Source organism: Bufo bufo, chromosome 7, assembly GCF_905171765.1.
Source record: "Bufo bufo chromosome 7, aBufBuf1.1, whole genome shotgun sequence".
Classification (NCBI taxonomy): domain Eukaryota; kingdom Metazoa; phylum Chordata; class Amphibia; order Anura; family Bufonidae; genus Bufo; species Bufo bufo.
This window is the reverse complement of record NC_053395.1, coordinates 172,015,376-172,041,657: the sequence shown is the minus strand read 5'-3', so window position 1 is coordinate 172,041,657 and position 26,282 is coordinate 172,015,376. Positions and strand designations below refer to the sequence as shown.

At 46.3% G+C, this 26,282-nt stretch overlaps 1 protein-coding gene across 1 annotated transcript in view; it reads right to left on the bottom strand.

Annotated features, from left to right (window-relative positions):
* Nucleotides 1-26,282, bottom strand: part of FTCD (formimidoyltransferase cyclodeaminase) — a 71,826-nt gene that overhangs the window by 18,680 nt on the left and 26,864 nt on the right. Inside the window, exons 2-9 of the mRNA XM_040441877.1 lie at nt 12,469-12,652; nt 11,344-11,472; nt 9,772-9,860; nt 5,926-6,105; nt 3,920-4,057; nt 3,713-3,844; nt 3,542-3,603; nt 3,087-3,213 (exon numbers count right to left, since the gene is read on the bottom strand). Coding sequence (XP_040297811.1) covers nt 3,087-3,213; nt 3,542-3,603; nt 3,713-3,844; nt 3,920-4,057; nt 5,926-6,105; nt 9,772-9,860; nt 11,344-11,472; nt 12,469-12,652 — 1,041 coding nt within the window. The remainder of the gene's footprint in view (nt 1-3,086; nt 3,214-3,541; nt 3,604-3,712; nt 3,845-3,919; nt 4,058-5,925; nt 6,106-9,771; nt 9,861-11,343; nt 11,473-12,468; nt 12,653-26,282) is intronic.

The window sequence follows — 26,282 nt, the reverse complement described above, 5'->3', positions numbered from 1 at the left end:
CCGTTGCATAGAGTTGATCAGGTTGTTGATTGCGGCCTGTGGAATGTTGGTCCACTCCTCTTCAATGAGCTGTGCCAAGTTGCATAACATTGGCAGAAACTGGAACACGCTGTTGTATGTGCCGATCCAGAGCATCCCAAACATGCTCAATGGGTGACATGTCTGGTGATTATGCTGGCCATGCAAGAACTGGGATGTTTTCAGCTTCCAGAAATTGTGTACAGATCCTTGCAATATGGGGCCGTGCATTATCATGCTGCAACATGAGGCGATGGTCGTGGATGAATGGCACAACAATGGGCCTCAGGATCTCATCACGGTATCTGTGCATTCAAAATGCCATCAATAAAATTCACGTGTTTGTTGTCCATAACATACGCCTGCCCATACCATAACCCCACCGCCATCATGGGCCACTCGATCCACAACGTTGACGTCAGCAAACCGCTCACCCACACAACACCACACACACACACACACACACACACACACACTGTCTGCCATCTGCCCTGAACAGTGAAAACCGGTACTCATACGTGAACAGAACGCCTCTCCAACGTGCCAGACGCAATCGAATGTGAGCATTTGCCCACTCAAGTCAGTTACGACGACTAACTGCAGTCAGGTCCAGACCCCGATGAGGACGACGAGCATGCAGATGAGCTTCCCCAAGACAGTTTGACAGTTTGTGCAGAAATTCTTTAGTTATGTAAACCAATTGTTGCTGCAGCTGTCCAGGTGGCTGGTCTCAGACGATCATGGAGTTGAACATGCTGGATGTGGAGGTCCTGGGCTGGTGTGGTTACACATGGTCTGCGGTTGTGAGGCTGGTTGGATGTACTGCCAAATTCTCTGAAACGCCTTTGGAGACGGCTTATGGTAGGGAAATGAACATTCATTGCACGGGCAACAGCTTTGGTAGACATTCCTGCAGTCAGCATGCCAATTGCACGCTCCCTCAAACGTTGCAACATCTGTGGTATTGTGCTGTGTGATCAAACTGCACATTTCAGAGTGGCCTTTTTTTGTGGGCAGTCTAAGGCACACCTGTGCAATATTCATGCTGTCTAATCAGCACCTTGATATGACACCTGTGAGGTGGGATGGATTATCTCAGCAAAGTAGAAGTGCTCACTAACAGATTTAGACAGATTTGTTAATATTTGAGAGTAATGGGTCTTTTGTGTATGTAGAAAATGTTTCAGATCTTTGAGTTCAGTAATATATTATATAATCTATATCTCTGACTGGGCCCCACAGCAAATTTTTGAATGGGGCCCCCCCCTTCAGTCCCCTTAATGCAGACCTCAGACCGGATCAAAACAAAATAATGCTAGGACTAGGAGCACCATACTCGCCACTCCCTGGGCCCTGAAAAATAAATCCATTTGTCTTCCTCCTGGGGCCCTTCCAGAGTTCGGGCCCCGTAGCAGCCGCTTTCCCTGCTTCTATGGTAGCGTAAACCCCTGGTCATACCTGTGATTGTGCTCAAATTACACAAGAAAAGCGGCTTCCCCTACTTCCATGGTAGCTAAACCCATGGTTCTGTTCACGTTACAAGGCCATGTTTGGCATTTACACAATGAAAAGATCCTGGGGCATACACCAGACTTATCCAAACGCTCCATTCACCCAAGACAGGTGAAAAGATTGTCCTTTTGGCCTCCAGGGAGCTATATCCACCTGCAAACCTTTTCTTTGGGTTGATTAGTACAATAGTTGACACCATTTCATATAAAAGTATGCTTGTTTATTTTTAGTATACCTGTAGCTTTTAGCACACAAAGGAATACATCACAGCCTTCTATCGGTGGTATACAAGTCAGGAGTTCCTCCAAACCTACAGCAGCCAACATAGGATCTTAAATTAAAAAGGGATTTTCCAATACTTACAAGTTTTCCTCTATCCACAGGATAGGGGATAACTATTAGAACAGTGGGGGTCCTACCACTGGGACCACCACAGATCACAAGAACTCCGTAGGCCGACAGTATACATGTGAAAGAGCTCAAGGAGCCTTACCCTTTTTACCCTTTTGACTATGGGGTCCAGATATTGCAGTTAATATCTGGACCATATAACCGTGGTACTGGGTCTAGAACAGCGTTTGGCCACTGAGGCAGTTATCTGAGACCAGGGGGGTCACATGTCTTCTCAGGTGGTGCCCGACCAGCCACTAGGCCTGAAACCAATGAGGCAATAGAATGGCGGAGGAGATTGTCATTATATTATTGCAACCTCCTGTGCAAGGCTCATGGTGGCAGAATGATTTAGTTACGAATGCCAACATCCCGACACAGGCATTCATGATCATGTCATTGTGCTGCCTATGACCTGGTGCAGGAAGTTGAGGTGAGGTCCTTGTGACGGGATGTGACCTGCATCAAACAGCAGCAGGCAGGGAATGGGATTCAAGTATTATATTTCAGCACTACTGGGGAAACTACACAGGGGGCATGAATACAGGCCAATGCACTACAGGGGGCATCATACATATCACTACAGGAGGATTTAACTTCAGGGGTGCATTAGAACTACAGGGGAGCTGCAGGGAGGAACAGCCTGTTAACTGTAAAAAAAAAAAAATTCTATGTGGAGCCCATATACCCGTCTAAGTTTGAGACCCATGATCTAGATCAAGGATCAGCAACCTCTTGCACTCCAGATGTTCTGAAACTGCAACTCCCAGAATGCTCTATTAACGTCTATGGGAGTTGTCAGAACAGCCGGCCAGGTTTGCATGCTGGGAGTTGTAATTTCACAGCAGCTGGAGTGCCTAAGGTTGCTGATCCCTGATCTAGATAAATCAGCAAGGGAAATGTGTGCTGCCAATGTACAACACTTAGCTCAGAGATTTGGGTAGGCTGGATACAACGGTTGAAAATTCTCAATGAAATTTCTAAATGTATGTAATTCATTTCAGCATCAGGAAGTCAACATGACTATTCCAATTCATTGAAAGAAAACAGATCTTGAAAATGCAAAAAGGATTTTTTTCAGTACAATTATACTAATGTTAAATTAGATGAATTTTTTAACTTTGTAAATCACCATCATCTCAATTGCTCCCATCCATTGTACTTACCATAGCTGAGATGGCAGCAGATACAGAGCCTCCACCAGGGGTCGGGGTCCGTGCACCCACACTGTGCACAAACCCTTTCAAAGTCTTTGTGATAAGTGCCCCAGAGAAGTCATCTTGGACGAGATACCTGTAATAGACACAGTATAAACACTATAAACTACAGCTCTCTGCCATGTAAGAAGCTTAAAGGGGATGGGAGACAATGGGGGCATAGCACTAGGATATGCCCCTATTGACGGTCACCTATCTCCCCTCCCGAAAAAAAAAAAAAAAAAGGAGTCCTCCAACAACCTCTTTGGCCCGCTCAGTTCTTGATATAGGTGTGGGTCCCAGCTTATCAGACAATGGGGGCTTATCCTAGTGATATGCCCCCAATGTCTCAGGTGAGACAACCCATTTAATGTATGGTAGGTGGAATACAGAAAAGTAACAAATAAAAGTTAAAGTTCACTCACTCAATAATTCTTTTCTGAGGTTCAAAAGGGGCCAGAGAGTCCAATCCAAGTCTGTTAATAACCTTCAAGACATTTTAAGCATACAGATGACCACACCACCACATGCATGCTCAGCTATCATTTGCCCTAGAAATGCTGCCCTGCTACAAAGAAAGTCAGGGCAAACCTTACCAGTCTAATTTTGTGTTCTTCTTCCAATATGAAAAGGTTTTCTTCTTTAATATAATATTCTGCAGAAGCCAGCAATGCTTGAAGGGGCACTAAACCCACCAGCTGTGAGCCAAGAATGGGAAGGTTTAACTCCTGAAACAAGACAAAGCAGTTTAGCTAAACCTATTAAACTCTGTGGCTTTGGGCAGAAAATTAAGACCAAAGCACCTTGGCATCTTTTTGCGTTTCTTCATACACCATGTGAAGAGGAGTAATCTCATAATCCAATAGGTTTGCTGACACTTGTGCCAGATTCTCTTCTTGCAGATACCAGCCAATTGCCTGCACTTTCTTAAGTCGTCCAGGCTGAAGTCATAAAAAAAAAAAAAAAAGATTTTTTGTTTCTTTAATTCACAAGATATAATTTCTTAAAAATTACATAAAAAGTGACTATTTATTACACAGGAAGCAATTTTATCCAACCTTCTTTAAATTTACAATCTTTACTCCAAATGTCAATATACCATAACCCCTTAATGGCTTAAAAGGAGCTGTCCAGGATAAGAAAAACATGGCTGCTTTCTTCCAAAAACAGCACCACCTCTGTCCATGGGTTGTGTCTGGTATTGAAGCTCATCTCCACTGGAGTCAATGTGGTAGTGCTTGCAATACTACACACAACTTGTGAAAGAGGTGGTGCCATTTCTGAAAAAAAGCGGCCATGTTTTCCTAATCCTGGAAACTCCTTTAATGAGTCAGTCACCAGAAAATTCACTTACACCAGGCACAATGCCTTATAGGGCTAGCCCAGGAGAGAGTAATGAAACCTTTCACTTCGTGATCTGTTACATGCTGGAGAATAGGTACTTTAATCCTTATGCAAATGAGCAGTTAAGTGCAATGGGGGAGGGCCCAAGTCACTTTGTGCACCCTTACTCCCTCTGCCAGCCCCTCCCTCCTTAATTGGCAGGGTGGGAGGACTATGCAAAATTATGGCCTTGGCAATCCAAGAAGGAGGCGTTGGTGGAGTAAGCCAGAAGAAAAAGAGTGCACAGAGTGGATTGGGTCCGTCCTCAGTGCACTTAACTGTGTAGTTACACATGGATTAAAAAAGTGCTTTTTCTCCAGAATAAAGCAAAGGATCACTAAGTGAAAGGTATCGTTACATTCAGTTGAGCTAGCCCTTCAATGCATTGTGCTTGGTTATGAGTAAATTGTCTGGTGACAGAATCCATTTAAATAATAATTTTCTAATCTCAGCAACATATTGGCAAAGTGAAAGCAGTAGCATCCTGGGAGCTGTCAATTTCATCCAGGTTGCATGAAGTCATAGTACAGCATGCACATTTATTCTTTATGCTTCAGAGGTTTCCTACTGCAGTGAACGGGCCACATGGGCGCACGCAAGTGTGGGTGGCCGGATTGGTGCAGTAGTCCTACTCAAGGTTTCCTGAAGCTTCCTGGGTCAGAGTGCAGTGACCTGAAGGGAGCCCTGATTCTGCGTGATGAAGGTTGAGGTGCCCTTGATGTTGCCAGCAGCTTGTGGTGCAAATGTAGTGTGGTATAATGAGACCGGTGCTCGTATAACAAATTTACTGTACTTTTATAAAGTCGGTCAGCAGTTGATCCACACAAGCAGCATCCACATAAAATGCAGTCTTTGCGAACTACTTGAATCGACTGTAAAGATTGTATATGGAGGCTAGCTTCTCTCTGACTGGTCAATCTCTCCTTTTCCCAGCCTAAAAGGGATGCACTTTATCAGATATATACACAAGTATATGATACCCACAGTATCCTCAGGGGATTACAGTCACTGAACAGGGAGCTATTCTATCCTTTGGTTATGGTGGGCAACTTGTAGCTTACAGCATTTCCACCACATGCAGAGGATGCTGTAGCCAGATTAGCGGCAATTACCTTCTTTGCCACAATCGCTCTGTCGGCTAAGCCTTCTATAGGAGCTTTTCCGTTCTGAAGGCTGGCACACAAGTTGCCTGTGGGCTGTAGGGGAATGGAATCTCCCTACAGAAGCTGCTCCCCTGAGGTGTTCTCTCCTCAGAAGGCAGCCATAAACTCCAGAATCTTCCTCCTAGAGAGGAAGAGTGGAGCCAGCCCCGACTAGCCTCATGGGACCTCCCTATACATCCTTATAGGATTTATAGTACATGAAATACAGTGATATTAACACTTTCAATGCTTTGCAGTGTATTTCAGGACACTGCACTACTAACCTGGTCTTTCCCACGACCACCTTCTCGAATATTAAGCGCTATACGATGAGCTAGCTCTTTAGTAGTCAGCAGATTTATATTGTATGCTACGAGAAATTTCCGGGCTCCTGTCACAGTTGCCCCCCAGCTGGGAACGAAGACTGCCTCCCCAAACTCTGGTTTCCAGTCTGGATTTTGCAACTAAAAGAATAAAAAAATAAAATAGTCAGTAAAGGTGGAGTATATAGTTCAGTGTTATACATTTAAGGGAACCTGTCATCAACTTTATGCGTGAAGGGGAGCTCTCCCCATTCATTGCTCTGCTGGATTTATATCAAGCTGACAGCTCAGGGTGCATGTTCTTTTTGCTGCAGCTCAGGAGTGTCCATTCTGCTGCAGATCTCTCCCCATCACAACTCGTGCTCCGTTTCATCCTAAAACTGCCTCCTGTGCGGCCATCTCAGTAAGCCGGACAAAGAAAAGAAAACAGCAGGTGGTGCTATACAGATATATTTCATTGAATAAGGCCTTTTTCACATGGGCGTTGCGGGAAAAGGTCCAGGTGCGTTGCAGGAACATGCACGATTTTTCCGCGCGAGTGCAAAACATTGTAATGCGTTTTGCACTCGCGTGAGAATCGTACCCAAACCCGAACTTCTTCACAGAAGTTCGGGCTTGGGATCGGTGTTCTGTAGATTGCCATTATTTTCCCTTATAACCATGTTATAAGGGAAAATAATACATTCTGAATACAGAATGCATAGTAAAATAGGGCTGGAGGGGTTAAAAAAATAATTAAACTCACCTTAATCCACTTGATCGCGCAGCCTGGCTTCTCTTCTGTCTCCTTTGCTGATTGCAGGAAAAGGACCTGTGGCGACGTCACTCCAGTCATCACATGGTCCATCACATGATCATCACCATGGTAAAAGATCATGTGATGGATCATGTGATGACCGGAGTGACATCATCAAAGGTCCTTTTCCTGCACACAGCTAAGATGAAGACAGAAGGAGATGCCGGGCTGCGTGAGCAAGTGGATTAAGGGGAGTTAATTTTTTAACCCCTCCAGCGCTAGTTTACTATGCATTCTGTATTCAGAATGCTATTATTTTCCCTTATAAACATGTTATAAGGGAAAATAAATCATGATCGGGTCTCCATCCCGATAGTCACCTAGCAACCGTGCGTGAAAATCGCACCGCATCCGCACTTGCGATTTCCACGCAGCCCCATTCACTTCTATGGGGCCTGCATTGCGTGAAAAATGCACAAAATAGATCTTGCTGTGATTTTCACGCAACACACAAGGGGTGCATGAAAATCACCGCTCATGTGAACAGCCCCATAGAAATGAATTGGTCCTGATTCAGTGCGGGTGCAATGCGGAAAACTCGCCCATGTGAAAGGGGCCTAACTCTGTGGAGTCAATCATTTTTTAATTACATCCAATTACAGAAGTATTTAGATCCAGGTGCTGGTTTGAAGACAGAATATTTTTTGCGGACAAACCATTTAATCTATGTATAAAGAATACAGTTTTCCAGTACACTTTCTACATCGATTCCACATGATTCTCACTTTCTCCGCTTTCAGACATTCAGTGGCAAGTTTCATTCTTCATGGATAAAAGTCCTGCTCATGTAGCGAAATCTCCGGTGTGGAACTGATCACAGGTACAGTATGTAACAGGGTGTCTCGTAAAAATTAGCCATGCACCTGTGCGTGCAAATAATTAAAGTGGATGGAGCGTGAATGGGAGCAGTGTAATGCCCCAGAGTGGCATTACCACTTCTGCACCCCGCTACTATCTAATCTAATATCATGTCATCTGTGTATTTATTCCAAGTCCATCACAATGTGCATGCCTATTTCTTGTAACGGTTATTGTTCATGCTATTTACCTGGTTCACCAGAAGGTGGCAGCAAGCATGGCAGAGCTACAGAGAATGGAACCCTTCTTTCCATTCCAACTCTCCCTCTAAGGGGGGGGGGGGGGGGTCTTCGTTAGAGGTCAGTCTAGCTTACCCCCCCTACTAGGGGTTAGGTGTGCAGCAGGTGCTGCCCAAGCCAGCTAGAGCACCCTAAGCTCTGCTAGGTGTGGAAGCCACAGCTTGGAGCCTCTGAAGCCAGGAGGAGTTTTCCCAGGACAAATCTAGAGTCAGACTACAGCCTGTCAACACAGCAGAGCCGGAGAGCACCATATGTGGCAGAGTTGAGTTTATTTGCCTGCCATAGTTAATGCTAAAGCCTGCTGGGAACCAAGACAAAGGCTGAAACTGTTGGAGAAATGTTTATTCAAGTAATGCTGTTATTGAACTTCATCACAAGGTCTGGAATTTATTATTCACCCCGTAATTCAACTACCCCCCCCTTTTTATTCCTTCATAGGCCAAAGCCTGGGGTCCAGCGTATACATGTAGGAGCACCGTGACACGTGCACCAACCATAAGGGACATTTAAGCCACCCTACACCACTCTGGCATTCCTACATCTGGGTACCATCCACAGTATCACTAAAAAGGGCCCTAAGCCCTTGTTGCTTCATTGCAACTGGCGTCCTGAAACAAGTACTGATCTCTTAAAGGGCCCTGAGGCAGGGGGGGGGGTCCTCTGCAGCAGCGCTGTGGTAACCAGCTACATCCACTGCAGAGTAGTTCAGATCTGTGTAGTTCCAGCACCGGAGCTACTGCAGAACAGCTGGTCATGGGGGTGCAGACTGTTGAACCCCAGCTGATCACACATTAAATAGCCTATCCCTGTGATGGCTAACCTCCGCCACTCCAGCTGTGGTAAAACTACAACTCCCAAGATGTACATATGTTTGGCTGTTCTCAGAACTCCACAGAAATGAAAGGAGCATGCTGGGAGTCGTAGTGTCACCACAGCTGGAGTGCTGGAGGTTAGGCTACTTTCACACTTGCGGCAGAGAGATCCGGCAAGCAGTTCCGTCGCCGGAACTGCCTGCCGGATCAGGCAAAATGTATGCTAACTGATGGCATTAGTAAGACTGATCAGGATCCTGATCAGTCTTAAAAATGCCTGATCAGTCGAAAAAATGCATTGAAATGCCGGATCCGTCTTTCCGGTGTCATCCGGCAAAAACGGATCCGGCATTTATTTTTTCACCTTTTTTTCAGTCTGCGCATGCGCATACCGGAAGGACGGATCCGGCATTCCGGTATTCTGAATGCCGGATCCGGCACTAATACATTCCTATGGGAAAAAATGCCTGATCCGGCATTCAGGCAAGTCTTCAGTTTTTTTAGCCGGAGATAAAACCGTAGCATGCTACGGTTTTCTCTTTTGCCTGATCAGTCAAAACGACTGAACTGAAGACATCCTGATGCAAACTGAACGGATTACTCTCCATTCAGAATGCATGGGGACATACCTGATCAGTTCTTTTCCGGTATAGAGCCCCTGTGACGGAACTCTATGCCGGAAAAGAACAACGCAAGTGTGAAAGTAGCAGACCATCAAAAGTAAAAGCTCCTGTAATACCCCTTTTAAAAAAAAAAGGTATAAAATTGAACAACTGAAAATAGAGCTCAAAATTATACTGCTGGGTAATAGAGTTCTAAACACGTTCCTGTCCGTTATAGCATTACATTTCAGTGCCGAAACCAGAATACCCCTTTAACGTATTAATGGCATGCAGTCAGCTGGGTCCCCCAGGGATCACCAGATTGGTGGAAACAGATCAATCTACCGGTATATCCCACCATGGCTGCACGACTGAGGCAAGAAGGAGTTTGACTGGAACAGAAGTCAAGCCTATGTGCTGCTGCCCATTCAAACTATGGGAGTGACTGGCAGCATGCATGTGCAAAATTTATTAGGTGTAACTACAGAGTCTAGTTCTACCTTAGTGGGAAGAGCTTCATATTCTCCAGCTCGCACAGAGGGCAGAGCCCTTCGACTTTCAGTGTGTGCAGCCTCTGCATAAAGATACACTAGAGAAAAAGAAAAAAGGAGTAGTAGGAAGTTATCTGACAACGAAAAAGGAGTAGCTGGCCGAAAACTGCTGGCCCGTCGCCTTCTCTGCCCACACCATGCCTGCTTATTTAGACCAGGGAAGAAGTCGCAGACTGCTGCACAACGGTTAATCGGTGCCTGAAACACTTAATATAGGCATTTCAGAATAAATGACCCCCTTAGACTTACATTTAGACCATTTGCTAAGCCATAAAACAGGCGTAGAAAAGGCTGAATGAGATGGGCCTGCCTGCTCATCCCCTTCCACACCATGCTCACTGTTTGAGACCTGGCATGAGCAGGGAAAGTCAGATTGCGGTGCAGCTAACTGTTGCGCCGCAATCTGCGCCAGAAATGCGCCTAATCCAGGCGTATTTCTGGATAATAAATGATCCCTAAAGACTATGGGGGAAATTCATGAACACAGGTGATTTAGACGCCATCTACATAACCTAGGCGGACTTTACGCTTGTCTAAATCTACTCAAGCTCCCTTGCTGGTGCAGATTTAGATCATTTTCTATTCCTAAAACAGGCACAGAAAGTGATAAATGAGACGGGCCTCCCGGCCCACTTTTTTTTTAGACCTGGCGTGAGTGGCAGAAAAGGGGAAAAAGTCAGTTTGCGGTACAGAGGTCATTTGTGCTTCAATCTGCGACAGATGCCAAAAAGTGGTGTATATCTATTCGTAAATGAACCCCTACATTCTGTGATCACTCTTAAAGGGGAACTCCATAAGTAACTCTTACATGCTCATGTCCAGGGTTTATCTCCAGCTCTTCAATTTATACCATGTACCACTCTGGGACTCCTGTCAAATCTCTTTTTGGGCTAGTGATCATCCTCAATTCCTGTTTTTATATGGTTCCCACTGGTGGCTGCAGTTTCATTATTTTCCCACCTTTTATCTACCCCTGTATCCTACAGATTGTAGGCTCACATGGGCAGGATTCTCTTTAATGATATATCTAGTTTATAATATGAACACGCTTCAATGCTTTACAGAGCTCTTTGTCAGATGTTTTACCTGTATAAGGCCTCATGCACACAACCGGCTCGGATGCGGACCCATTCACTTCAATGGGGCTGCAAAAGATGCGGACAGCACTCAGTGTGCTGTCCACATCCGTTGCTCCGTTCCGTGGCCCCGCAAAAAAAAAAAAAAAAAAAAAAAAAAAATATAGCATGTCCTATTCTTGTCCGTTTTGCAGACAATAGGCATTCCTACAATGGGCCCCCTGTTCCGTTCCGCAAATTGCGAAAGGCACACAGGCAGCTTCCGTGTTTTGCGGATCCGCAATTTGCGGACCACAAAAAAACGGAACGGTCGTGTGCATGAGGCCTAATGCTGATGATACTGCTATACGACTGATGACAATAACATATCTCTGAGCATGAACCACAGGGTTTTAGACGCATTAGCCTTGATTTATATGAAGACTATAAAATGTGCATTTCTCACCTGGGATGTGCAGTTCATGAGACAGTTTTTCAGCAAAAGTATTTGCGCAGGAAACACATTCAGCCATGGTCACATTCCGGACAGGGATAAAGGGGCACACATCCAGAGCCCCCATGCGAGGATGCTCCCCTGGAGATCAATGATAACACATCTGATTAAAGGGACCAGTGTTGAATTCTACATGGAACCATGAATTACTGCAAATCTGCGGATTTGTAGAACATAGTAACAATTTGTAAGGGCTCATGCACACAAACGTATATTTGGTCCGCATGCATCCGATCCGCATTTTTTTTTGCAGGTCAGATGTGTATCAATTCAGTTCAATGGGACTGCAAAAGATGCAAACAGCACACTGTATGCTGTTCACATTTGTATGCCCGTTCCATCTGCAAAAATATAAAAACAGGTTGTATTCTTGTCCGCATTAATGTTCAAAGATAGGACTGTTCCATTATGGGCAAGAGGTTCTGTTCCGCAAAATGCGGAACGCACACAGCCGATACCAGTGTTTTGCAGATCCGCAAGTTGCGACAGGCAACTGTCACGTTAATGAGCCCTAGAAAAAAAGGCATCCGTCCATCCAGTTACCCTGCAAGACCACACACACACACATTTTAAAAAGTGGAAAATATTATTTCCCTACTCCAATCAGAATAACTCCCTGGATCAACGACCCCTCTCTAGTAGCTATAGCCTGTAATATTATTAAGCTCTAGAAACACATCCAGGCCCCTCTTGAATTCCTTTATTGTACTCACCATCACCACCTCCTCAGGCAGAGAGTTCCATAGTCTCATTGCTCTTACCGTAAAGAATCCTCTTCTATGTTGGTGTAGAAACCTTCTTTCCTCTAAACCAGGGACACCCAAATGGAAACCAAATGGACCCCATTATAGTCAAAGGGATCCACTTAGCTCTGTTCGTTTTAGTTATGTGCTGGATCCGGCGCTTCAATGGAAAGGACTAAGACAGATGTGAACGTAGCCTAAGGTCTATGCATCAGTCCAATACACTTCTAGGGTTAGGAAATGCAGCTTGGTGTTGCAAACTCATGACCGTGTCGCTGGCAATGTTATGGGATCACGGTTATAAAGGGGCATTATGAGACAAAGTATTACCTACCTTTGTGTTTACTCATATCAATCATCTTAAAAGCCACACGTGCCGCATTCAGTGCCCCTTCAACCACTGCCTTAGGGGTGCCCACAAAAGTGTAGACTGTTCTGTTGGTGGATGCTCCAGGGTCCACATCTAATAAACGACATCCTTCAGTTTCAGAAATAGCTGCTGCCAGAGCATCAATAACCTGAGTAACGGGGACATTGCAAGAACATTAGATGAGGAAAGAACGCAGTGGAAGCCTACCGACTTCGAGCTCACCAGGTGTCATTGGGATGCGACCACTCAGCCAGGGTTTTTGATGCAGTTTTGGAAGCAAACACCAGGAGTCAAGTCCTTTGTACTTTCTCCTTTTATGATCCACTCCTGGTTTTGGCTTCCAAAGCTGTATTAGGAAACGTGACTGTACCCTTAAGCCAGTTTGACAACTGTATTTCCCAGACTGAACTCTGCTCCTCTGATGTGAGCTCACAGCATCATAAATGATCCAAGATGCATTTTCAATCAGACGGGCACCAAAACGCAGCAAGCAGCATTTTGGTGTCTGCCTCCAAAGTGGAATGGAGTCAAAATGATGCATTCTGAGCGGATCCTTTTCCATTCAGAATGCATTATGGCAAACTGATGCGTTTTGGACCGCTTCTGAGAGCCCTGAATGGATCTCACAAACGGAAAGCCAAAACGCCAGTGAAAGTAGCCTTAATCCACAGCAGAAATTCAAGGGTTAGCCTTGCATTCCACAGCAATGTGAACAGGTCAGATTTTTTGGATGCATATTTTCTGCGGTGTGAACATACCCTTAAATAGTATAACACATACATGCAGGGCCGGATTAACGTAGGGGCGGATGGAGCTGCAGCTCCAGGCCCCTGCATGAAAATAGGCCCAGCAGCCCGCATACATAGGCCAACCGGAGCTAGGCCCGCATAGGCCGCCTCACTGGGGTTGCCTGGCGGCCGCCCCGCGACCCTTTGGTAGGACCAAACTGTGCCGACTGTCAGATGACAGGGCCAGCGCGCAAGGAGAAATCTCCCAGGCCGGCCCTTTACAAAACTCACCAGGACAGTGACAGCTGACAGATCAGGTCAGGTGATAGGTCAGCTGTGCACGCCGCGCTGCGTCGTCACGTCAGACTCCTCCCCTGGGGCCTAGGCCATGCCGTAAAGTGAAAGACCTATTATACTGTATACTTTATACTGTATACTTTATACATGTCATTCAGGAGCATGGAAAAGCTGGGTAATGATTTTTTTCACCTAGCTTTTCCATGCTCCTGTATTGCATATCTGCTTATAGGCATATATATCTTTATAATAGCTGAGCCTGATCTATTATAAACAGATATGCCATTCAGGAGCATGGAAAAAGTAAGTGAGAAATAGTCACCTAGCTCTTCAATGCTCATGAGTGGTATATCTGCTTATAATAGATCAGGTATTATAAACAGATATGCCTATAGGCAGATATACCACTCAGGAGCATGGAAAAGCTAGGTGACTATTTCTCACCTAGGTTTTCCATGCTCCTGAATGGCATATCTGCTTATAATAGATCAGCTATTATAAACAGATATGCCTAAAGGCAGATCTGCCATTCAGGAGCATGGAAAAGCTAGGTGACTATTTCTTGCCTACCTATCTTTTCCAAGCTCCTCAATGGCATATCTGCTTATAATAGATTAGCTTTTATAAACACATATGCCATTCAGGAGCATGGAAAAGCTAGACGTGAATAGCTTTTTCATGCTCCTGAATGACATATCCAGCAGCACTAGTTAACTCCTTGGGGGGTGGCTATACATAATATAGCCATCTATATAGATGGCTGTATATTTAAACTGTGGCCAGAGATGTACACTTAGGCTAAGTTCACACAGCAGATTTCACACGCAAACCCGTGCGTAAATCGGCTTCAAAATTACACATGAACTTTAGTCCAATAGACTTGAATGGGATTACGCAGACCCGTTCACACTTCAAACTTTATGCATGCGTATTTTCACATGTATAATTTTGCGTAAATTCACACTTTATTTGTGCTATAAAAAGTTGCTCTGCGTTGCGTTTTCATTTTCTATAAAAAGGTCCATTAAAATCTTCTGCACCAGGCCCATGATGCTCTTAATCCGGCCCTGCATATGCAGCATACGGGTAGGTTACCCGACACTGCTAGATTGTGAGGTGTATTTCCCTTTAAGCCAGTTAGACCTGTTGCAGGCAATCATTATTCCAGCCAGCAGAGGGAGCCCCCAGTTCAGTATAAATAGGCTAGGGCCTAGCCTAGGAAGGAGTTAGAAGTTTCTGGAGAGAGTGCTGAGAGATTCAGGGCTCAGTCAAGAGTGCCGAGATTGCACTACTGGTGTGGATGGTCATACCCACCCAGCTTTCCAGGTTAGTTATACCTGAAGAACTCAAAAGATAGAGCCTGCCATCAGGAGGGAAGAATACCTCTACCAAGTATTTGCTCAAGGGTTATCACCAGGAATTAGGTGTCTGGACCTTGAGGGTATTGCTGCAAGTAGCATAAGAGGGAATCCCTGTACCTAGGAGGCCTGTCTCGAAGTTAACCTTGTTGTAAGTAAAAGCCTGAACCACTACTGTTAACTGTATGGTAAAGTGTGGAATAACTCTGGAACTGTATTCTCTGGCTGTTCATCCTACTACAAATCCATGCAGTAAAGTTGACCTGTTGTATGAATATCCGGACTACTCTATTATTCCACCTATCACTACACGGTGTGTCACCGTTCAATTGGCACTGGCGTCACGACATTTATGAACTGCCTGTTCCAGTATTTACCCAGATTGAAGACGACAGTGAATCCCAGGTTAGTGGGTTGCCCTGCACTACGACTCCCCGCATACCGAAAGCGGCTACTGACCCCCTGGGATACTGCATCGCTCTTTTTGGCGTCACGAACAGGATCCGCATGCTTCTGGAGTGCAGAGAAGTGTGAACTGTGTGCTTTAACTATTCCACCACCGTATTGCAAGGACTGTACCCTTTATTCCCAAGTCGGTGGATTACAAGTGTGCCTGGGAGGATTCAGAGGCGCTGTGCTGTGTTGCGCTACCCCCAGGAAAAGAAAATCGTGTTGTGGATTACAATTTATTCACTTGTCAACATCCCTGCTTGCTGTCAGGAAGTGGTGACCAAGATGGCCACCGGCCGCCTGGAGTAAAGTTTCCCGCACTGCTGAGGACCTTCGTGGGCGGATCCCTTCAAAGACACAGAGAATCCCGCCCCTCTTCATCATCGCACCGCCGCGGCCCTGCTTCTTCTACGTCACCGCGTACTCAGGACGTCCGGAGTCTCGAGATTTGGACTGCGCAAACCCGGCGATACCGGTAAGGACTTGTAACCGGAGGGAAGGGGATTGTTCCGGCCCCTTTAGTCGCCAGCGGCCACATCGTAATAAGCTAACATGTCAGAACCGGGAGTTCCCGAGCAGCCGGCCCCGGGAGAGCTTGCGGCTCCTAATAATCCTATAGCCCCCAGCATGATGCCCTTTACCATGCCTTACTATTTTGGGGCCCCATGGTTTCCCCGCTATAAAAGGAGAGACCCATACCCTAAGAGACTTTAAAGAAAAGCTGCTGGCATTATTCAAACTGTACCCCATAAATGCCGACCAGCAAATGGAAATCCTGCTAGCACAACTGGAGGGAGCTGCCCGCAGAGAAGTATTATCCTGGCCTGCTGCTGAGCGGAGTACTCTAGAGCAGATATTCACCCGCCTCAGGGCCACTTTTGAAACCAGGGCTGCCTCAGAGATAAAGATGCACTTCTTTGGCAAGAAACAGAAGCCCGGTGAGTCCCTCCGTGACTATGCCCTATCACTTCAGGAGGCTTTAGGGGCTGTAATACAGATAGATCCCAAATAGGCTGATAATCAGGACCAGACCCTAAGGGAACAATTTATCACCGGGGTGTCTAGTGAGCAAATAAGGACCCAATTAAAGATGCTGTCCGCCCAGCACCCTAACAGTGCCTTTCTGGACTTTAAAGAACTGGCTATAAAAATTCTGGGGTCAGCAGTATCTACGGAGTTGAGCACCCCACCTGAGTCATCAGCCTGCAGGCCAAAACCGCTTATCACTAATCAAGCTCACTAAAAGTCTAGAGAGAGTGTGCAGAAAAATAGAGGAATGGGAAAAACCCATAATGTCAGAAGAAGAGTTCCTGTCACCTCCTAGGCCGTTCCCACCTACATACCAAGAGACTCACCCCAGGGATCCTGGGAGGCGTAATAGAAATCGCAAGCGGCCCGTGTGTACATACTGCAAAAAGGTGGGACACACAGAATCCACGTGCTGGCAGTTAAACGGGCAACCCCTGAGGCTGAGGACCACCCCTCGGGAGGTAGAACAATAGGTCCAAAAGATCCAAATTGGATGCCACGGTATGTAGGATCCCATCCTAAAATCAATATAGAGATCAATGGGGTCCCCTTTGAAGCCCTATTAGATACTGGGTCCCAGGTCACTACCATTCAGCTGCCTGCATTTAAAAAGTTCTGGGACACCGACCAATTGATCCAGCCGCCTGAATCCTGGGTAGAGATTATCGCCAGCAATGGCAAACCAGTAAAGATTCATGGATACTGGGAACCCACCCTGCAGGTGGGAGAAGTAACCTTACCGCAACAGGGGGTGATAGTAGTACAGGCCGGCGACAGGAGGAGGACATCCTGTCATTCTAGGCACCAATGTCTTCAAAAACTGTTATTCAGAAATACTTGCCGTATTACACCAGACTTTGCCCACTGCTTCCTCTGCATCCAAGAGGGTGATTCAAAAGACTATTACTGTGTTAAGTGCCCAGCAGAGGTTTGCTAATGGGAAAGGAGAAATTTGTACTGCCAGGATCCGTGATATTAAGCCTGTGACTTTGCCTCCTAATTCTCAAACTCTTTTATGGTGTCGTGCTGTCCTGGGAGTCCAAGGCAGAGATTATCCAGCCCTGGTGGAACCAATCCAGTTGGAGAACTATCCTTATGTGAGAGCTGCCAAGTGCCTGGTGAACGTCTCCAAAGGTAAAGTACCTGTCCGTCTGATTAACCTGAGTGATCATCCTGTTGCGCTTACTAAGCATTACCCTGTTGCTCAGCTGTCCCAGGTGTCTTTCCAAGACATCATTCGTCTTCCAGTGACAGAGAAGCCGCCAGCTGCAGTCAGCGGATGTTCGCCGGTGACCCAGCCACAAGTGCCCTGGTGGGAAGAGCTCCATGTCGGGGACGAGACTACCCCCCCAACAACAACAAGAAGGGATTATACAGCTTGTCAAAGAGCACCACCAGGCCTTCAGTAAGCATGCTACTGACTATGGAGAGGTTAGTGCCATACAACACACCATACCTACTGGCTCACATCCTCCTATCAAGGAAAGGTACAGACCTTTACCGCCTACTTCATATCAGACTGTAAAGGAAATGATCCAAGAGATGAAAGACTCTAATGTAATCCGGGACAGTCGTAGCCCGTGGGCAGCACCCCTGGTCCTTGTAAAAAAGAAGGATGGTGGTATCAGTTTCTGCGTGGATTATAGGAAAATTAATCAAATAACCCACAAAGATGCATACCCACTGCCCCGCATTGAGGAGTCACTAACTGCTCTGGGCTCCTCTGCCTATTTCTCCACATTGGACTTGACCAGTGGCTACTGGCAAGTACCCATGGCCCCTGCAGATAGGGAAAAGACTGCTTTCACCACTCCCATGGGCCTGTTCGAATTCAATTGTATGCCGTTCGGGTTATGTAATGCCCCAGGAACTTTCCAGAGACTAATGGAGCGGTGTTTGGGTCACAAAAACTTCGAAACTGTGCTGCTGTATCTAGATGACGTCATTGTGTACTCAAAAACATATGAAGACCATCTGAAACATTTAGCAGAAGTATTTGAAATCCTTATCAAATATGGCTTGAAGGTAAAGCCATCCAAGTGTCACTTGCTCAAACCTGCAGTAAAATACCTGGGGCATGTGGTAAGCGGAGAGGGCGTGCAACCTGACCCTGATAAGTTAGCGGCTGTCCGTAATTGGCCGGTTCCTACTACCGTCAAGGAAGTGAGGGGTTTCCTTGGTTTTGCAGGCTACTATAGACGTTTTATCCCCCATTTTGCTCAAATAGCTGATCCTATCCAGGAACTCCTGAGGGGGCAACCCAAGAAAAGTCCTAGAACTCCTGTGCCCATTGAGTGGAATGAGGAAAGAGAGATAGCGTTCCAATTGTTAAAAAAAGAAACTGACCGAGCCTCCTGTGTTAGGTTATCCAGACTACAGCAAGCCCTTCCATCTGTATACCGATGCTAGCAAGCGAGGCCTGGGAGCTGTGTTAGCCCAGATCCAAGAGGGAAAAGAAAGGGTGATAGCTTATGCAAGCCGCTCCCTGAAAGGGGCTGAGAAAAATGACCAGAATTATAGTTCCTTCAAACTAGACTTCCTGGCATTAGTGTGGGCAGTGACGGAGAAATTCAAAGATTATCTAGCCGCCACCCCGTTCATTGCATTCACTGACAATAACCCTCTAGCGCATCTAAATACAGCTAAATTGGGGGCCTTTGAGCAGAGATGGGCCTCTCGCCTTGCAAACTATGATTTCTCTGTAAAATACCGTGCTGGGCATACTAATGACAATGCTGATGCTTTATCCAGGCTTCCCACAGAGACAGCTCCTGATGATGGGCGAGATGCTTGGGAAGATGTAGAAATGCCGGCTTTCTATAACAAATTTGCTCAACAGGATCAGGCTCGAGCTACCAATGACAGAGCTGCAGTTCCTTCACCCTCCAGTAGGCCTAAACCTAAAGAAGAAAGGTGGGTGACACTACAGTCTGAAAGTAGAGTGCTGGGGGAGTTGTTGGACTTCATTACTAGTGGCAGAGCCCCTGAGAGGATTCGGCATAAGAGTGCAGATCCTGAGCTCATCAAACTGTGGAGACAGCGCCATCAACTCTTCATACAAAAGGGCCTATTGCTACGGAGAAGCCTAGACCCAGTGTCCAACGAAAGAGTACACCAGATTCTCATACCCCGACGAGATGCAGGTATGGTGTTGGAGATGTACCACAATCAATCCGTTCACTTTGGGGTCCAAAAGACTGAGGCTAATATCCGCCAGCGGTTTTACTGGGTGGGCATGAGAGAAGACATTGAGAAGTGGTGTCGGGAGTGTGTAGCCTGTGCCTTAAAACGAAGTGAGCACCATGATCAGAGGGCACCACTGAGACCCATTGTAAGTACCCATCCTCTTGAACTTGTCGCCATCGACCATGTGAAGCTGGAGCCTAGTCGCTCAGGGTATGCTTATACCATGACTATTATTGACCATTTCACTAAGTTTGTTGTAGCGGTGCCTGTGAGAGACCAGACAGCCAAGACTACAGCCGAACTGTTCTGGAAACACTTCCTCCTGCCCTACGGATGTCCAGAAAAGATCCTCACCGATCAAGGACCTGCTTTTGAGTCCCATCTGTTCCATGAACTGTGCCGCTTACACAACTGTAAGAAGATCCGGACAACGGCCTACCATCCTCAAGGTAATGGATTGTGTGAAAAAATGAATCAGACCTTGATAGAGATGCTGAGGGCCGTACCTCCTGAAACCAGAGGAGATTGGCCTAGTCTGTTGCCACAGCTCATGTTCACGTACAATCATACCATCCATTGTTCCACTGGGTATACCCCTTTTTATTTGATGTTTGGGCGCCAAGGGACATTGCCTGCTGATCACTCATTGGACATACACGTACCCGATTGCATTAACCCATTACCTAACACCGACTAGGTTGCTGAGCACCAAAGGCGATTGAATACGGCCAAAGCCATTGTTCAGGAACGTATGGATTATGCTAGAGACCGACAGCAGAGAGACTATGATCAAGCAGCCCATGCAGAACCCTTGACAATAGGGGCTGTGGTATGGTTAAAAAATAACCGCCGTACAAGTAAACTGGACATTAAATGGGAGCAAAGTCCCTATGTTGTCACTGCAATCCCAAATGTTGGGACTCACACTTATGAGATCACCCGGGAAGGCAGGGGATCCCAAATTGTACACAGAAACCGGTTAAAACTCTGCCTGACACCAGAACCCAGTGCCGAGAGTTCTAGATCTGAATCACCTGTGTCAGAGCCATCAATACAGCCCGAGGATCCGATGCAGGCTGTCAATAATCTAAGGTATGACTCTGATCCCATGCATTGGCTTCTGACACCATGGTTGAACTTGTTGGTGCCCGCTCCGGAACCTAATGTATCTTCACCTCCAGAAGAGCCGGTTCAAGATGCCCCAGATCCAGTCCCCCTTCTAAGGGATATTGTTGTTCCTGTTGTTCCTGACCAAGGTCTCACTGATGGAGACCCTCCTGTTGCTCCTCTCTCTTCTACCTCGTTGCTAAGGGAAGAGGAGACCCCTGTGTTGAGAAGGTCTACCCGGATGACCAGGGGACGTCTGCCAGTCCGGTTAGGAGACTTTGACTATGCTGCTGGTGTCTCTTCCCGAGCAGTTGCTACTGGTAATACCTTGCTTGACATTTGTGCGCAAGAATGGACTCCTCCACGTGAGCCCTTGCCTGTGATACACCCACAGGAAACCCCTGGGTAGTTCCGTTATTATACTGCAACCAAAGAAAAATGGACTAATCTGGTTCACCTTAAGTCCGCTGTGCCAGGTCGGCGGCCGTGACTAAGAAGTAAGAAGACGCCCCTTTCCCTTGCGTCATTTGGTCATGAAGTTACGAATGTTATGTTTTTCTGTGTGAAATAATTATCTATTATATTTATAATGTAATGCTTAAGTTATGTACCATGTTATGCCGGTTCAGGAAGGTGTGTGAGTACGAGGCCTTACTCACGTTAAAGTCTGGGGGTGTGCAGCATACGGGTAGGTTACCCGACACTGCTAGATTGTGAGGTGTATTTCCCTTTAAGCCAGTTAGGCCTGTTGCAGGCAATCATTATTCCAGCCAGCAGAGGGAGCCCCCAGTTCAGTATAAATAGGCTAGGGCCTAGCCTAGGAAGGAGTTAGAAGTTTCTGGAGAGAGTGCTGAGAGATTCAGGGCTCAGTCAAGAGTGCAGAGATTGCACTACTGGTGTGGAGGGTCATACCCATCCAGCTTTCCAGGTTAGTTATACCTGAAGAACTCAAAAAGATAGAGCCTGCCATCAGGAGGGAAGAATACCTCTACCAAGTATTTGCTCAAGGGTTATCACCAGGAATTAGGTGTCTGGACCTTGAGGGTATTGCTGCAAGTAGCATAAGAGGGAATCCCTGAACCTAGGAGGCCTGTCTCGAAGTTAACCTTGTTGTAAGTAAAAGCCTGAACCACTACTGTTAACTGTATGGTAAAGTGTGGAATAACTCTGGAACTGTATTCTCTGGCTGTTCATCCTACTACAAATCCATGCAGTAAAGTTGACCTGTTGTATGAATATCCAGACTACTCTATTATTCCACCTATCACTACACGGGGTGTCACCGTTCAATTGGCACTGGCGTCACGACATTTATGAACTGCCTGTTCCAGTATTTACCCAGATTGAAGACAGTGAATCCCAGGTTAGTGGGTTGCCCTGCACTACGACTCCCCGCATACCCAAAGCGGCTACTGACCCCCTGGGATACTGCACATACATGGCACTGTGGTTTAAAGCAGATTTTGGTGATTTTTTGCACCAAAACCCACATTTGTTGCTTACAAATTTTGACACAGATTTACCCCAGATCTCACCCTTTGCATTGCACTGAAAACCACACAAACAATCGACATGCCGCAAATTTCTAAATCCAAAAGTTGCAATTTCCTTGTTTGAGCAGTCGTGCAACAATAGTTGTGGCCAGTTTTTACCCAGTGTTTGGCAGTTGGACGGAATGGGGTCAGGATGTGTCAGGAGCCGTGATGTGGTTGGCACTCCAGCAGTGGCAAATATACTAAACATTTATGCCAGTCACCAGAGAGGCAGTTGCCTTTTCCTATAGTGTGCAAGCACGACCACCGCTGATGGAATGCAGGGTGGTCATAACCCTAAAAACAAGCAGTATATTATGTGATTGAAAAATGAAATCAGCCAGCAAACGAGGCAATATGGACAATAACAATACATTAGTACGGTAATTTTCTTGTATTAAAAACTTTATCTACATGATAAATGCCACTTGCTGAAGTGAGACAGCCCCTTTATTCATTTGGTTTGACCTCTAGTGGCCGTTTTCTTGTAAGACAGATTCATATGTACTTATATATTGCCACAGTGGCTCAACCTTCCTAGGCTTCTGGAGTAGGTGCACGGTCCTTGGCGCACCCACTGCCGATTTATTATATGGCAGGCAGTGGCACTCCATCCTCTGATGTAGCATGGAAAAGTATTCAATCAATGTAACATTTTATTTAATAAACATGGTTTAAATAAAAATCAGATTGATAATCTGTGCGTTATAATCCAAATGTATTTCCCTAACTAAATTAATCTCAATGATGACCCTTAAAGAATCAGGATTCATACATTACGATAGATCGAATGAATAAAACCACATCCTTCTTATAAATCGTTATAACAGTATAAGATTCCATGCCGACGAATTAAGCGAAACATGTAACTCTCCGATGGTAGTGTGTTAATAACCAATTGATGAATAAAAATACATCCTTCTTGCATACAGTTCCTTTAAATTACGTATTGATGAATTCGAGTTACGGCCGGACTGGGGGGCACAGCGAGACCCCAGAGGTTAGGGATAGGCAAGTTAGTCAGAGAATGGGTTTAGGAAGATCCTGGGGGGATAGAGATTGGGTAATTTGAGTTTAGGGGTGGGGGGGGGGACGAGGGATTAAAAGGCTGAGACTGGGAGAAGGGTGCAATTTTAGGCAGAGCAGAAAGGAGTCCCAGAGTTCATGCCATTTAGTACAGAGCTTACCAATGATGGCAAAATTGGAGGACACATTAGGAGATTAAGGGAGGCTGCAGAGGTTCAGGGCCACAGCTGGGTTCAGGACCAGCTGCAGCAGCAGCTCTTGAGGGGGGCGGCTTAGGCTTCAGTACCGCCTCGGCCCTCTGCAAACCGGCCGCTAGGCTCAGTGCCGAAGCCCTTCAGAGGACCCTTCACGCCGGAGGTTGGCGGGGAAAGCTTCCGCCTGAACTCCCCGGCGTGGGAGGAATCCAGAATGCAGGCAAAACCCACGAGGTGGCCGGGCCAGGTCACCTCGTTCTACATCCAGGAACGGCGTGGGAGCGGGACCGGGCACCTTCACAAGCCCTGGGGAGGAAGGTGCCCCCCAGCGTGATCAAGATGTCGGGAGACACAGGGCTGCAGAGAGTCCGGTGGAGTCATGCAGCAGGCCCCACCATCATCCAGACCGCAGCATGGAAGAAGCTCCGCCCCCTCTGACCAATTCATGGAGGAGAGCAGCTCTAACGTCCCTAGTAAGAGCGCAGCCAGGGAAAAGCGTTTGGGTCTGAATCTGGAAGATCAGCGCAGAGGACCGGACATTGATGATGGATGGTCTAACAGCGCGAACTTTCAGAACTGGTTATAGGCGTTTGCAATATTAGCGAGTGATAGTGGAAAAGGCGCTGGAGTGCTGTTCGGCGTTGTTTTGTTATTTGGACGCAATTGGTGAGGCGTATCGGGTATATGGGGGGGGGGAAATAGCGTGGCTGCGGTATGAGCATTTCAGGCAGCGGAAAGCTGTGCGTCCAGAAAGGAGGAGGTCGGACCACAAAGATCTAGCTTTGTGGCTGAAGGTGACTGCACCCATTAGATCAGTCCTTTCGGGGGGGGGGGAATCAGGAACTGGGGGTCAATACGGTGTCGCCGCCGCGTCCATGAATGGCCTGTGCTTCTCATTTAATGATGGGAACTGTAAATTTGGAGCCAAGTGCAAATTCAAGCACGAATGCTCCATCTGTGGGGGATCTCATGGAGTGGCGCAGTGCTTTAGGGGGAAATAGACAAAAAAGGGGGGATAGTAATAGCAAAGGGGGGTCCATCTGGAAAGGATGGAGTGATTCCTAGATAGATACCTGGATAAGGAGGTGGCGTTTGTTACGGGTGGGTTTTTCGATGGGTTTTAGAATTCTATTTGTTCCCAGGGATGCGGTTTTAAGAAGGAATTGGAGGTCGGCCAGGGAGCATTCGGAGGTAATGGCAGAAAAACGTAAAAAAAAATAAAAAATAATAGAGGTCATGCTAGGTTGGATGGCGGGTCTGTTTTTTTGGATCTGTCATTTGAAAATTTGTGGCAGTCTGCACTGGGGGTGGTTCCGAAGGAGGTGAATAGGTTTCGGCTTATTCACCACCTGTCTTTCCCAAAAGGGATGGTTTGTCAATGACGGTATTGATTCGGCCTTGTGTTTTATGGTCTATATCCCATTTGACGTGGCAGGGGGCGCTGCTAGCGAAGACAGACATTGAAGCGGCGTTTAGGTTATTGCTAGTACATCGGGATTGTTTGCATCTATTAGGGTGTTTTTGGGACAGGGGATTTTTTGGTCGATCGGTGTTTGCCTATGGGCTGTTCCTAGTCATGTGCATACTTTGAATCGTTTAGCTCATTTTTGGTGGATTTGTCAGGTTAAGAATCTATAATTCACTACTTGGACGATTTCCTTTGTATCGGCCCTCCGGATTCGAGAGAGTGTGTGCACCATTGCTGCATACATGGAGTACGGTGTTTGCTGCATTTGGAGTTCCATTAGCAACAGAGAAGATGGTAGGGCCAGTCACAGAATTGGAGTTTTTTGGGGATGGTCATTGATACCATTAAGATGAAATGAATATTGCCGGGGGACAAGTTGGAGGATTTAAAAAGGGGAGGTAGAGAGGGTGGCTCGGTTAAAAAAGAAAATTGCGTGAGCTCCAGTCACTCCTGGGAAAACTTAATTTTGCGTGCCGGATTATGCCCATGAGGAGGGGTATTAGCAGGAGGTTGGTGGGGGCGACGACTGGCATTGTTTTACCACATCACTACATTAGTTTGGGCAAGGACCTGCGAGTTTGGAGTTCTTTTTTGGAGAATTATAACGGTCGCTCGCTATTCATGGGTGAGGTGGTGAACTTGTTCGATTGGAAGTTGTTCTCGGACGCGGCCGGGGGAATGGTGTTGTGGTTTTGGAGTCTACTGGGAAAGGGGTGGAATTGTGTGCTTGGGAGATGGCCGGTGAGTTGGGCGGAGAATGGCTGGTAAAAAATTAAATAAAAATTAGCCTTATTAGAGCGGTTTCCCATTGTGGTGGCAATTATGTTGTGGGGTGGGGGGGGGGGGGTTCAGGAAAAAAAAAGGTTCGCTTCCACTGTGATAAGTTGGGAGTGGTTCAAGCGATAGACGATTACTCTTAATTGGATTTTTCAATAGCCTCCACAATGGCACTCCGAGAGGGTGTCCCCGCCTCCCCAGGGCAGGAAACAACGTAGAAGCCCAATCTTTAAAAGCCTCCTCCCCTTACTTGCTTCAGTTAATGATATAGGACTCGGTTAGTTAGTTCAAGAACTGTATTGATATAATGGATAATAACAAAACATAACATAATATATCCCACTATAATAACTTGGGTAGGGAATCCAGTGCCGTTGGAGGCTATTGGAAAATCCAATTACCGGTAAGAGTAATAGTCTCTTTTCCTCGGCGCCTCCACAATGGCACTCCAGGAGGATTAATAGAAAAAAAACTAAACTCTAGGGTGAGACTACTGCAGATAAGACTTTTCTGCCATATAATAGATCGGAGATCCTTTATCTTCCACCAGAAGAGACATTTTTACCTTTACTGGAATTTTCACTCTCCTGTTTAAAGAGCTCTGGTTCCCATCCCAGAAGGAATTT